We start from the raw sequence: 14909 nt of genomic DNA on the forward strand, positions 1-14909 counted from the left end.
AGAAAGGGTGTGAGCGTTTTGAAGAAAACAACGCCAGAGAGAGGACTACACGATCATTTGACATTCGGTGTAATGCACGGGTGTGAGTTTATGATGGTATTGTTTAGGAATCGGTGTTAATTGGATTCTCAGATACCCAGTGCTGAGAGTCCAACTGCAAAATTAAATATCAAGTAGATACGAGGAGATAATGCAATATTTATCGCGAAAGCTAACTGGAAATGTAGTTTGCATTTAACGACTCGTGAAATCGCGTCGCCCCGTCACACAGAATAAGTTTCGTTATTTATATTCCAGCGTCAATAAAATAATTTCTTTTCCATCTCCGAGCAAAAAGTTACGTTCATTATTTATTTGCATTTGTAGCACAAGAAATGTCCTATCAGAGATGGAATTTCGAATAAATTGAGATCCCGCTGGATCCCTCCTTCCCCTTCCGTGAAATTCAAAATAGTAGAAATTCGTTCGCTTGGCGTGCTGCCTTTATCAAAGCTTTCGCTATCGGCTTTATTATACCGTGTGGTGTATGATGGTCGCCGTACGGCCGACGAGTTTCTCATTATTATGATATCGCGAACGAAATGCAGTCGTGTGAATTTTTTTTGGCAAACGCTATTTTGTTTACTTGCAAGTGGAATATTATTTCAGTGAAAATGTAAACCTCAGAGTGATATGATTATGTCTTCGTTTATTTTGATCATCGAAGCGTTATCTCATAAGCACTTGGAAGCTCCAAGGAATTCGAACCACTCGAATGAAATCTTCTTTTTCCTATTCATTAAACATCTAGAACTTGCAGGAATAACGCTCGACTTGCTAAAAGATACGCGCTTCAAATTATCATACTGCCAGTCACAAAATTTTTTTCACAAAGCTTAGGAAATCATCGAAAACTACTTGGAAAACTCGCATGATTATCATTTTAATCAAGAGCTCTTCTCTATACGTCCACTTGGGTAAGTCATACCCTCGTTCCATCCTCTCTCTCTCTCTCTCTCTCTCTCTCTCTCTCTCTCTTCTTAGTTGCACAAAAATGACGCGCGCCGCCGCCAGAGAGAATATTTCAATCATTCCCGGCGGCTTCTCGCTCGCGCTCGCAAATTAGCGAACTGCACGCAGGGGCTGCAAACACGTAATGCGTTTTACCAACCGCAAAGTTGCCTTCCTTCTCTCGTAATAAAGATAAATGGCGCCAACGGATACCGGAGTTGAGCATTCCTTCCGATTCCTATCTTTTTTTCAAGCTTTCTTCTCGCTGATTAATGTGATTTTCTTTGGCGGAGAGAAAGAGGGAGAGAGAACGATGCTACTTATACTGATCTAGATTTTCGTGAGAAAGTGGAAAGTGATGTATTTCGGATGAGAACCTTAGCTTTTAGTTGGATAAAGGTTAATTAGGATCGACTTCGCGTGCGTTTTCGTTTGCACCGCAATTGGTTGGAAAAGTAGCACGTATACATGTACGATGAAGCAGTAGCTAAAGCGGAAAATGTAAAAGCTTAAATAGTTTGTTTGTACGGCTGCTAAGTGGCGAGGTAATTTATCGTTTTCTGGATTTGAAAGAGCTGTTTGGTGCTTACATAAGATGGACTGATAATCGAGTAGTTTTCAGAATTAAATTTTCTACTACTACAAATGTTTTTGTGAAAAATACGCTTAGTCAGAAATGTGATGTTTCGGAAATGTAATTAATTTCCCTTGTCAAGCTAGAAGAACAATGAACTTAGAATTGAATAGCTTGTTGCTGACTTATCAGCGCGACATACGTGGACTTATTACATTTTTTCACCATAAAAGTGCTGTACACCAGAATCCAAATTTTCCAAAGCATGGCGACAATTCTTAGCTAAAATCGAAAATTTTGTTCGTCGACTTTTGTGCTACAAAAACACACACCGAAGTAGACAAAACATTTTTTGGCTTTGGCTATGATCTGTCGTCATGCTATGTAAAATGCACCAATTAGTTTGTAACAAAATAGTAAACTCTATGTTCGTGGCTTCAAGCTCGATAAAGGAAACAAATTTAATTTCCAACACGTCGCATTTCTAAATAAAGATATCTGGCTCAGAAGGATCTTTAGTAGTAGAGAATCCAATTGTGAAAACTACTTAATTATGACTCAATCATATTATCAGCACCAACACAAATTGATGGTTACATAGGTTGCAATAGTCTCCGAAGTGTCTGGAGACGTGATATTGGATAGCGTATAATAAATTAAATAGCAAAACAAGAGTAAAAAGTATTCAGATTCCCAAAATTAACAAAACGATCTATATAATATATTACTCCTAAGACAATCTTCCATAAATTAACCAAAGAACTAAAATTTTTATAGGGTAATAAATAAATAATATAATAGCTTCTACGATGAATTATTAGTAAATTTTTATTGCTGTATTCATGTTACTAGTTATTACGATTTTTTTAGATTCAGTTTATAATAATTAAGTTCTATATATACCATATCTGTACTATGTAATTGTTACAAACAAGAGGAAATTCCTGCTCTATAGAATGAAGAATTGATTAATACCAACCAAACATTTGTGTATTGTAAAAATAAATATAAATAAATAATATAATCTCAGTATATACTACTGCCCATATACAAATTGGCAAATTTGAAACAACATTTGGTAAAATATAAATATATTTATAAATTCCAAGTTGATCTCAATAAAACTTGAATGAATACATAGACTACAAAAACATGCCGTTTAAAATGTAAATTGAGCTAAATTGAGTGCGCAAGCGTGGTGGACAAGTAAAAACTTGTCAAAGTATATGAGCGCAAAGCTAAAAACAACTAATTTAAAGCTCTCAATATATACTGGAAATTGTGTGTATGTGTGTGTGTGTGTGTGTGTGTGTGTGTGTGACCGTCCGATTAAAAGTGAAAGCTGTGCGCGCGTGCGCGGAGAGGATTGATGAGGACACAGATTGAGCCAATTAATCCTCGTTGCGTGCCAATTGAACGTCTCAGCGCAGCGGCGATATTCAAACATCATCGATCTCATCAATAAAACACTTGGTACACAACGGGGAAAGAAAACAAAAAGAAGCATTCCACGCGCAACTCGTTAGGATCGATCTTTGAAGGCGACAGTAACAAAAATATAAATATTGTTGAGATTCACGGAAAATCATAATCGATCGTGCTACCGTAGATCTCTATGCTTTTTTTGTATACGAAAGAGCGTAAGGAAATTACCGAGGAAATTGCGGCTTTCGAGAAAGTCGCGCGCGAATTGGACGCTGTAAAAAAAACTGTTGCATCCAGGGCTGCATGGTTACCCGCATTTGCTTTCAATCTTTACGGAAGAATTTGCCTGTTTTTGTATGGAGTTCGAAGAAAGCCACTACGAATGATATTCAACGCACCGATTATACGAAGGCACAATGTTTAAAAAAAAAATCATAGATATATATATATATATATATATATATATATATATATATATATATATATATATATACACACACATATATACGAAGAGCAATTAGATCGACTTTCTTACCTCATCAATCACGTCTGTGACAATTTGTAATAATCTAAGTCCAAAGAAAAGCAAAAATTATTACAACTGAAATAATGGGACCGCTCAGATGCGAATCTTAGATCTCTCTAGGCGGCCTCGTTTCCTACAACGAAAAGTTAAGTTCACGGCTGCTGCTCATCGCGCAACATTATTCGTCTCTCGTACACGGCCGCAAAACTTTTTCCAAGCTAATTTCTCTTTGTTCTCGCAAACTAGATTCTGCGTATAAGAGAGTCCATCCGCGTGTATATATCGTCATCGTTTCTCTGAGGCCAAGCCTATAACGTGCTGCAACTGGACGTAACAAGATCAACAACTGAATGCGAAACCGCACGCAACGTTACGATCCCGAAAGAATCCAAAGAAGTGGTTGGCTGCTGTTGCTGCTGCTTCTCGTCTTTAACGACCACTTTTTTCTCTCTCTCTCTCTCCCTCTCTTCTTTCTTTCTTTATCTCGCTTCATCTACGATCGAAGTGTTTTCCCCCGTATCTCGGCTTCAATTTTTTTCTTTTTTTTTTCTTTGCTTATATACGCTGTGGACTTGTAGAGGCGATTTTTTTACACGATGCGTGTCTTCTTCGTCGTTTTTCGGCAGCGCGGATATTTTAACTTGAAAGAGGATCGGAAAAAGCACTCGGATAAGGAATCTCTATAGTGCGCGCGAGGGAAGTGAGACTGCCGATCCCATAATTTGCGTCAATTTAGAACGACATCAGTGTAGAGTCTCCCTGCGCGTTACTCACCTCGCATTCGTTAGTTAAATCAACGACGCAAAGGCTTCACTCACCTGATACAGAGAAATGAGAATTCATTAATGTTCCATTTGAAGATTTGTAAAATAATAACTGGCTGAAAAATGGCATCAATTTAAATTTCAATGAAGCCGATGTCATCGTATAACAAGAACGAATGGGAATGCTGTCCTTGCTATTACGCACCCAATGCATCAGATAATTAATGAAGTGTGAGTTTGATGTCGCGCGCGATATGAATCTTTAAAGAGGCAGTAGGACTCGCAGATCGATCGTTAACGAAGCGAAATGTAACGCTAAATTGAGTGAAGTGAACTCTTCATAGCATGGCAATTCTCGAGTCTGCTTCGAAGATCAACAGAACCGCATTAGTTTGAAAATTGAAAATGACAATGATGGTTAACTAAGATCATGAAAAGCTTAATGGCTGAACTCTGATCGATCGTCGTACTGATGCTGGTAAAGAACAAAGGCCAAGGGAGCTTTGCGCGGGAAGGTCGCCCAAATCGTGCGCCACATCTGCGGGCGAAAATCATCATCATCCCCCTTCGCGCGCGGAATGGCTTGCAGCGAGCACACAGCATCTTTCTCGGGTTCTCACGACTGTAAAACGTGCGCGCGCGCTGCAATTTTCCGCGTCTCGTGACCCTTGAGAGCAAAAGAGCGAGTTATAGGTCATTAAAGCGAACCGAGAGCGGAAAAAAGAAACAATGCGCGACTTGACCATAGCCCGACTCAGCCAGCTCTTCGCGCATGTGCATGTGCGCCTCGTTATGACGACGACAAGAGATGATGTCCAGATATACTAGAGAGAGACGAAGCGGGAATTGTGACGTCAGCTTTTATAAAGATGATGATGATGTTACTTGTCGGCGAGCTTCTTAGCCGCGCGTGTGGTAATTGAGCTGGCTTGGCCACGGAGAGGGAGGGACAGACTTTAATTAATTATTTGATTGTTTTGTTTTTTTCTTTCTTTTTGCCTTATTCTTCGTGATGCCTGGCTAAAGGCTTTGGAATAGCTTTTCGTGAAAAGTTTTATTGAATGTTCGAAGAATCTTTACGAAAGATCCATTTGTAGATGGCAGCTTTAGAGAATTAACATCTAATAATTTTAGGATTGTTTCAAGTTATATACATTTTATTCTTGGCTGTTTTTCAATCATTTCATTTGCAAATTATTTTTCCGACTCTTTGGTTTCCAAAAATTTAGTTATTAAGTTAACGTTAACTACATGTAATAAGTAAACATTTTTAATAAGTTATTGAGAATCTAATTTTGCGTTATAATTCCACCTATTATATATTTCCAAGAAGTTTTAAAAAATTTCACAAATAAATAATTCATATCATAAGAAAAGCAACTTCTGAGAAGAAAAAAACAATGCATACACACGATGTATAATTAACATACCGTCACGCAAAAAATATCCTTTCCGAAAAAAAATCTTTTCCGAAGAAACTAGTATTCTTACTGAATAAACGAAACAAAGTCGAAGAAAGTGAAAACTGCCTGAAAATTGAGATATGCATTATTGAGACATAGACTGACTGCCGCTGAAAATTATACGTTAGGTATGAAACACTGCACCGCGCGCGAGCATTGAAGTCTCCTCAGTAAAACAGTAAGTAAAAGAAACTCTCTCACCTGGATATATACCGATTTTTATACTACTTCCCAGAAGTTCACCTCGTAAAAATTGATTATTAAAGAATTCACGATGCTCACAGTTGATAAGTGTAATCTATCGCTGCCTATCGTTAAACATTTAGAAATTACAGTGCGAGAGAAAAAAAATGTAACTTTACCTGTAGGCTCTTGTTTTTTTAGAACATCTTAAAGCAAGCGATACTAATTGCAGGTATTTGCGTCACTATAAGGTGAGAAAAAATCGTTTGGTTTAAAGTGTGATGTTTTTAATTTTTCTTATAACTGAAGAAAAACAAATGCCTCAGACTTGATTACAAGGACAGAGACAGCCTGTAGAAGGAATTCAAACGTTTATGTCATTATTTAATCGCACTTGCCAATCCACATATGCCGATAATTTATCTCATACCCGCGTGACATTTATAATTTCATTTGCAATAAATCGGGTGAGATGATACGTTTCTTTCCGCAATTCACGAGTTGAAGCGTAAATCATCGAAAGAAAAAAAATTATCGCGCACTCCCGAAAAATTCTCTCTCTCTCTCTCTCGCGAAATTCTTGAGTAATAGACGAACGTCGCCGTCGCCGCGAGTCGATAAATCACGATCGGCGTTTTGCATGCGAAAAGGGCTCATCACTTTCGCGAGGGAGAGAGTTTGGGCGAGGCCGTAAATAAGAGGCCAATTTCGCGCCACGGAGTTTTTCTTTTTTTTTTTCCTTCTTCCCTGTTGCTCAACATCGACACTAATGATTTATGAGATAGAAAGAGAGAGAAAGCTTCGAGGTCGCGCGGTGAAGTTATTATAACGGCCGGGTTGCTTGTACGATACATATACGTATACATATAAACTTTCAACAAGCGTGCAAAATTATTGAGATCGCTAAAATAAAATGTCTTACGAAATCAATTCATCACTTGTATTTATAATCAATCAGCGCAGTGGTAACTTGAGAAAACTTGGTAAAAATCAACCAATCATTTAACCACTTAGTAAGTGGAAAAAAGCAGCAGCTAAACTCTTCATTAATAACGGTGTGTTAAAGGCAATTTTCCAATTTTACGGAAAACGAACTTCAACATACTGGAATTCGGTTATGTTGTCTTGCACTTTGTTAAGGCTCACAAAAACGAGCAGTCGACTCGCAATTAAAATAAAAAAACTTGTACCTCTTGAAATTCTAACTGTCTCGCGTTCAGTGCGCGCACTAAAACGAAAGCGATTAGATTTTATGAGTGTGCAAAAATATGAAATTCTATTTTTTTTTAACTTTGCGAATTCTCGCATAGTGATGAAGTAATTTTTTTCTTCCGCGAGTAACGGAAAAATATACGTGGAAAGAGTATATGAAAGGTCGTTCTAATCGCACGTAATCACGCGAACGACAAGCGCGCTAACGTCCAAAGCGATTTGCTGCCGGTTGATAGCATGAAAAATATCTCTCTCACTTTCTCATGCGGGTGCAGGTGTTGGAAATTCACCTCCCTCCCCACGCGATATCTTAATGCATAATACACGTCTGCGCGCAAAGCAGGTCAGGAATATGTACGTACCGTTAAGCCGAATGCAAAAGTGATATAACCTTCGATGCCGAGGCTGTGATAACTTAAATTATTCCTCTACTCGCGCGCGTGGCCAACATATTGGGGGCTCCGGCGCAAAAAAGAAATCTTTCGTTGTATGGCGCATAGTACATAGATAATCGCACTTGGCCGTTTTACTGTTACTTTCATAGCAAGAATGGTTCGCGGGCCTCACTCTGAGAGATAATTGATAATACCCCGCGTACGCGAGTGCGACGGAAACGCTGCAGTCGGATTTGCATAATATTAAAATTATGGCGGCGCATTCTAATGCTTTGACGGCAATTTGTCAACTATTGTTAATAGTTACGCGATGATAAACGCGTTATTACACGTGTCGTACTTGGCAACTTTTGTGCTTTCTGAATGGAAACAAAGATTTGACGTGTGCGCAAGGAAGTTGTATTTCAACTATCGTTGTTCTAAATAGCGTACAGTTAGACTTATACGAACGCTAACTTTTTTTATGTTGTTTATTTAGAAATAGAGAATTACTGCTTCAATTCATTACAAGAGAAACTGTGGAGTGTACTTGTAGCATATAATCTAATAGATCTTTTCCTCGTATATGTGGAAGGTTCAGATTGACCTTGCGAAAAATTTGTATTTATTAGATTTATAAAATGTTGACCTGTGATATCTTTGTTTGCACTCGCGTTTGAAATTTGGCCACGGGTCCACGCTTACACCGGTTATAAATCGCTTTGGACGTTAGCGCGCTTGTCGTTCATGCAATTAGAACGACCTTTCATACTTTTTCCACGTATATTTTTCCTTTACTCGCGGAAGAAAAAAATTACTTCGCCGCTATACGAGAGTTCGCAAAGTTAAAAAAAAATACAATTTCATATATATATATATATATATATATATATATATATATATATATATATATAATTTAGTTGAATGGTTTTAGTACTATGCTTGAGTTTTTGCTCGTATGCCTTATGATTCACAAAAATTTTACACTTACATAATTGATATAAAAATATAATGCATAAAACAGTTATCAATCTATTCTTTATACAATCGTTCAAATATTTATTTTATATTATCATCAAGTGCATTACATGCACTTATATAAAGCTTCCTATAGCTCAACTAAACATGTTATTACCATATCGAAAAATTCCATAACAAACGTTCTTCATAAACAATACCGCGATACGTACTTATATTCCATCTGTCATCAATTCATCAGCCAATTAAAAATATAAGAACAGCGTACATGTAAATCAGAAAATCTCAACTTCCTCGTCCATAAACAAACAAATGTAAGTGCGTCTCATGAAAAAAAAAGTAGCCTCTCTCAAAGCGTCCTCATAAATTCAATTTATTAAATCAAAGCATCTCCGCCTTGACTATGTCTCGAGCTATCATTCCACGCGATATCCTCCAGCAGAAATAAAAGGAGCGCGCGGAAGAGGAAGATCTCGTGAGGAGTTCTGCCTGGGAGCAACTGCCATGAAAGTATGCGCTCCTATTCGAGATTGATATGTATTTGTTTTTTTATCATTCATAATCAAGCCGCTACGATTTTATCATGGAACCTCTTTACGTAATTAATAATTTATGATTGCACGGGCAACAAAAATGTCCTTCGCGATGAGACTGTAATTCCTGTTATTCTCGACGACGACGATGACCGCGACCACGACGTGGTTTCTAATCATCAAAGAAGCAAATTACCGTCTTACCAGTTTGCCCGATAAATATCAACAACGGTGTGTATATGAACACATCAGCTGTTCCTCATTTACTCTTTCCGCAGCATGTAGGTTTTGCAAAGGATGTAATTCTATAGAGAGGAAGGGAGCTGATATATGCCGAATTGCGGTCTAACAATCGGTTATAGGTTGCGTAACGCGATAACTGCGTGCCGCGATCGAAGGATAGTTTATAACTTTGTGTGGATTACAGCTCTGTTACGCCGTAATTTTCGTATGGCCGTTGAGCTGAATAAACTTTGTCGATGATAAAGATTGGGCTTCGCAGAGGATATAATTCGAGGGATGCGTTCCTTTCCAATATTCTTTATGCGATGTTTGTTTGCGCTCTAGGCGCAAATTTCATTATTAATTTCCACTATTGTACATTATTATTTCAATTATTTTTCATTTTTCATCGACATTTTTTCAAAACTTTAATGTCCTTCAATGTTTACAACGATAACTCAATAAAAGTGCACGCATCGATTTCATTAAATAAAAGTCTTGAAATACACTTGAATGTACTTTCTTAAGGCTGAACTTCTTTGAAAATTTATAACAGAAACTCAATAAACATATGTGCCTTATTTATCATTAAAGAAATATATCAAACAAATTCAAACAAATTTTATCAGTAAACGTATATCTACATAACAGTCGAATCGAAAAAGTTAGCACGTGGAACCTCGAAAATTCACCAGAAAGCAAGATTACAATCATCGGCCAATCATCATCATATCTCAACAGCAATAAATCGAGGCACCAATTTCCTGTAGCGAACGCACAATGGCAGCCTCAACCCCCCTCTCTTTCTCTTACTCTCTCAACCCCTTGGCGCGTTATGAATTTATGATTTATTTGCGTTGAGTGTATCGTTTCCCCTTTGGATACTTCCTCGCTCATGCGCGCTGGATATGAGTTACGGCGCGAGATGACGCGCAGCGCAGCTCTCTGCTTGCAGTCGTCGCTCGCGCGACCGCCTTGCTTGCGAGAGCGCAGTATTATACAGATAGAAGAAGAAAGGAGAGGGGGAGCACCCTATACTTAGCGGATAATCACCGCGATATACTACATTTATTAGCGGTTATAATAACCTGCGCGCGCGTGCACACACACACACACACACACACACACACACACAGAGCAGGCAGACGTTGGTGACTTATTGCCCAAAGGCTATATGGATTGCCGGAAATGCGCCGAGCGTTGTTTGTCTTGCAGTTTAACTCTTCGGTAAATATTGCTGATATTTATGACCGACGATTTGTTGTTTGGACGGTTCGTCCAGTTCTTACGCGACTGCCTAATTTTCTCGAAAGTTCATAAACAAAAACGCATCAACCGCGTACGATCTCGTCATAGATTACCATAAAAAATCAATTTTCATGCTATGGGAAATTCGCACGCAAAGTATTATAGTAAGAGAAAAACAAACAGAAAAGCCGCGCAGCGATATGAGGGTTCGCATGCATATGAAAAAAAAGAGGCTTACTGCGCGCGCGCGTGCACGCGTGTATCTATAGGCGCAACGGAAGCAGCGTTTTTACCCAGTTTTAATTATCGAGGAGCGCAATTTTGCGAGAGAGCGGCTTACTAGCGCAGAATGGCTCCTCGTCGCGGAACGTTTCTTCTCTGTGTATATGCAGCCGATCCTTTAGCTTATAGCTCGCAAGGAGATTTCAACGCGGGAGAGAATCAATTTATTAGTGTCAGCGCCGCGTGCAAGCGCTGTTATACTTATTTCTGGTGTCTTTAGATATATGTAATTTTAATAATCGATGATAGAACGTTTTGTTCAGCGAGTTCTCTATTTATCGCTGTAAAGGTAATGACATCGAAAGATACGCGATTCTTAAGCGTCCGAATGGCTTAAATATATTACATAAATACGATTGAAATTCAATTTATGCACGCAACACTCGAGCGAGTATTGACCTATGCAGCATCCATCGATCTCTAAAGGCAGCAACGAGCAACTATCTTTTTCTAATTATCATCACGCGATCCTATCCCTTAATGCAAATAAGAATATTTGAAAGGAAGAAAAACAAAATGCCGCTTGACGTTTTATACACGCACATTGCATGCATTTAACTGGTCAATCATCGAACATATATTACGTTAATTACATCATGGTAAGTTTATTTGTCTATGCCTGCAATGCTTAGTTTTACTCTTTTTTGCCGTCATTAATCCTTGCGTACAAATTACATATTTTAAATTTTACATATATATGAATATCGTAGGCATATCAAAATGTATGAGAATTGGAGAGGCAGCATAAAGTGCAATATTCGCCTCGTGGAATTTTGATATGAAATTACGATAAAATTTCTTCCAACGTGATTTACGTTTATTTAATTGAATAATTCAACCGCCACAATGTTTTTTTAAAATCCATTACGTAGTCGCCTTGGCAAAATTAGTGGTTCGGATTATGTGACGTTCGACTTATTTTTCAAAAAATCTAAAGATGTAAAAGATGCCTATAAGAACGAGCAAATCTTTCAGTCGCCCCATTATGAAGAAAAAAACCTCTGTAATCGCTGTCCAATACATACGCGGAATCGAATCGAAAAGCAATCTTTTATCGCGCTAATTAAAAGATGCGTGCGCGGGGCGTCGCGATCATTGTGTGTACAGTGTACACGTTTGGGCTAAAACGGCAAGCGCCAATTTTCGGAGCGCGTGGTCCTCTTGCTCGTATATTTGTTAGTTAGCGTAATGCCCTCAAGCGGGGCACGGCCGAAGAGTTTGCTTATGCGCGCCCGGCTCGCTCTCTTATGATTTATGCTTATTAGAAATTGAGCCCGGTAAGATTCTTTGCATTGCCGTAGCACATAAGTACGCCTAGAAACGTTGTTCGTTGCGCTGTCTACAAGCGACGATGAAAGTCTTACGAAAGATTTTTCAATCTCTCTTTATGACAATTTAATGTGAAATTCCGCTTGCTTACACGTAAAAGATACGCGGGGAAGTGTATATTATCAAAAGCGATCTCTGCCCAGTGCTCCAAAGACGCATATACGCGCGATACTCACGCTCACGTGTAATCAAGCAAATCGTAATAAACTACGAAGAAAACGTCATTCAAGGCAATTACCCTTCCACAGTGCGCATTTGCCCCGCGGAGCAGAGAGAATTTTTTAAGTATACCAATAAGGTAAGGGTCGTCCCCGTGAGTTGTGCCAAAAAATGAAATCCCCAGTTACGAACGACTTAATGAATCCCCACGCGAGAGAGGTAAAAACGAGAGATGTACTAATTTTCCTTGGGTCTGAATTGAGAATCGCGCACGGTAGAGAGAAATAAAGAAAAAGAAAGCGAGAGAGAAGCGAAGTTCGAACGCCAGGGCGATAAACGAGCGAGAAAGAGAAAACGAAGAGAACAAGAGCGTGTGCGCGGCGGCGGTGCAGGAAGGATGAGAAGAGAGTAAAAAGAGAGTGAGAGAGAGCGAGAGAGAGAAGCAAACTGGCGGCGGCGGGGGATATATTTGCATGCTGCGTTCGCGAAAGTGACGCGATTAACGGTCGAAAAAATGATGCTAAATGGATTACCCTGCGTATAGACATGATGTATGTAGATAAATTATCTTGTTATTCCAAGACACGTTTATTTATTTAAAAACATACTCATACCGACATGCGCATATTATAAAAAGAAAAGCGCCGAGGACTCGAGATGGAAATAAAACGAAGAAAAACAGAAATTGCCTGTTTAACCTCAAACTTTCTCTTTGGTGGTTTTCGAGGTTAGGATTACGCCTCAACGATGTAATTTATTGCTTGTAACTTTGAATTGCAATTTATAAATCAATATCTGTGCGTTGTATTGCAATTTTATATGTATGACGGGCAATTATTGACTACGCATAATAATTAGAAAATAATAATAGGATACTTGTACGTAATTGATGACCCTAACCTCAAACTTGTTACTAAAATTCGTACGACTATTTCTAATGTTTACACTTTACAATAATATAATATATGAATGAAACTGTCAAAGAATTAAAAGCGTTAAATACAAACAAATATATTTTAATGTATATTCATAAATATCCATTTTCACAATGCAAGATTAGATTAATACCTTCGTAAACGTTTCCATTTACAGTTTAAACATCGTTCATATATACACGCACGCTCATATTTTAAAGTACGTATTAACAGGTCTGAGATGGGGTGCAAACAGCCAAAGGAAATTACAAGAGAGAGTAGGAGAGAGAAGATTTAAGAAACAAGAAGAGACGTCTTCTGAGCGAGAAAGAGAGGGTTAGGAACCAAAAAGAAAGGCGGGAAGACCTCGGCACTTTTACGGTATTATTTGCTCAGGCTCGCCCTCCCTCCTTCCGTTACTTTCGTTTTAAATAATAGGCTCCTCCACACCGCCGCCACTGCTACGAGAGAGAGAGAGAGGGGGGAGGGGAGAGAGAGAGAGTGGATTCTGGTGTGGTGCCGGCGGCGGTGACCATGGAATTTGTTCTTTTTTTCGGGGCTGCTGCTTCGCTTGCTCGCTGCAGACGCCGGCGCATCGGCAAATAAAGGCGCGGACGCGCATTACCAGGAGGCGCGTCCGAGACGAGCGTTCGATTGCACTTTCGGAATTTATGAAGTTTTTTTCTCTCTGAGGCCAAGGCACTGCTGCTGCAGGATTTATTGGATGTTTGCTCTTAGCTGCGCGCGGTTGGAAGTTGGTTTTTCGTTTGTTTGCTTATTGTTTCATTTCGGTTATTGGTATTTTTTTTTGCGTTTTGCTACAGGGGAGAGTTCGGGATGTCTTTTTGCCATATGAATTTTTGACAGGCTAAGAATTGCATTGTTCAGGGATGTCTGCGGTTCCTACAGCAACTAATCAAAGAAAATATATGGCCTGTGTGGTACGGTTGTATATCTTACTTCGAATTTGATGGCGTGGAACCAATGTCGGCAATCCTTACCTGCAACAAAAATAACAATTTTTAAAAAAAAGTTTTTGAATCTTATAATAAATATTTATACGGAATAACCCCTAGATTTTAGTAGTTGTCACTTTAACGTGACAATTTGAATGACTAATAATTCAAATATTTGATAATCCAACGAAATCATAAAGATTCAATTAGTTCCAGCCTATTTAACTTGGAAAAATACGGGAGATGAAAACTCGAGCAGTGACCCATTTTCTGTTTACTCTCTAGGAGTCTGCTGCATGCGGCAGATTAGTCAATCTTGGAACGAATTTCCATTGTGTAAATATCACTCGGTCGCTACCAGTTTCATAAAACATCGTAAACCAGTGTTAATTTGAGAAAAGTGCGTCTCCGCAGTTCGACGTGGGGGCCCATTTGACGTGGGAAACGATGCACTCCAAGATAAATTGATTTACAGTGTTGTAAAACGACGCATCTTGAGATATTTATTGGCGTCTCTTCTTGGTGCTGCTTCGTTTTATGCAATTTTTGTTTGTTTGACTTACCATGTTAAATGATAGTTGCATATTTTCCGACAAGTTGTATGGTAATGATTCTTAAATGCGTCGATTTAAAATAATTATTGCTAATCAAATATGTATTACAACAATGAAATAATTTACTTTTCGAATCATTTAGGAGAAAAATAACTTTTTTGAAGTTAAGTTGACTACCCAATGAGATAACACATTTCCGCTGAGATCATATGATGATTAAACT

At 38.6% G+C, this 14909-nt stretch overlaps 1 protein-coding gene across 4 annotated transcripts in view; it reads right to left on the bottom strand.

Annotated features, from left to right (window-relative positions):
• Positions 1–14909, bottom strand: part of LOC131669803 (homeobox protein prospero-like) — an 83756-nt gene that overhangs the window by 49104 nt on the left and 19743 nt on the right. For 3 of the 4 annotated variants that reach the window (XM_058944940.1, XM_058944941.1, XM_058944939.1), the window contains exon 2: positions 14137–14177. The exons of the other annotated variant lie outside the window; for it this stretch is intronic. In XM_058944940.1, the coding sequence (XP_058800923.1) occupies positions 14137–14177 (41 nt within the window). The remainder of the gene's footprint in view (positions 1–14136; positions 14178–14909) is intronic. 4 annotated transcript variants of the gene reach the window in all.

The sequence above is a fragment of the Phymastichus coffea genome, unplaced genomic scaffold (assembly GCF_024137745.1).
Source record: "Phymastichus coffea isolate CEN01 unplaced genomic scaffold, Cenicafe_Pcof_1.1 PCOF00097, whole genome shotgun sequence".
NCBI classification, from domain to species: Eukaryota; Metazoa; Arthropoda; class Insecta; order Hymenoptera; family Eulophidae; genus Phymastichus; species Phymastichus coffea.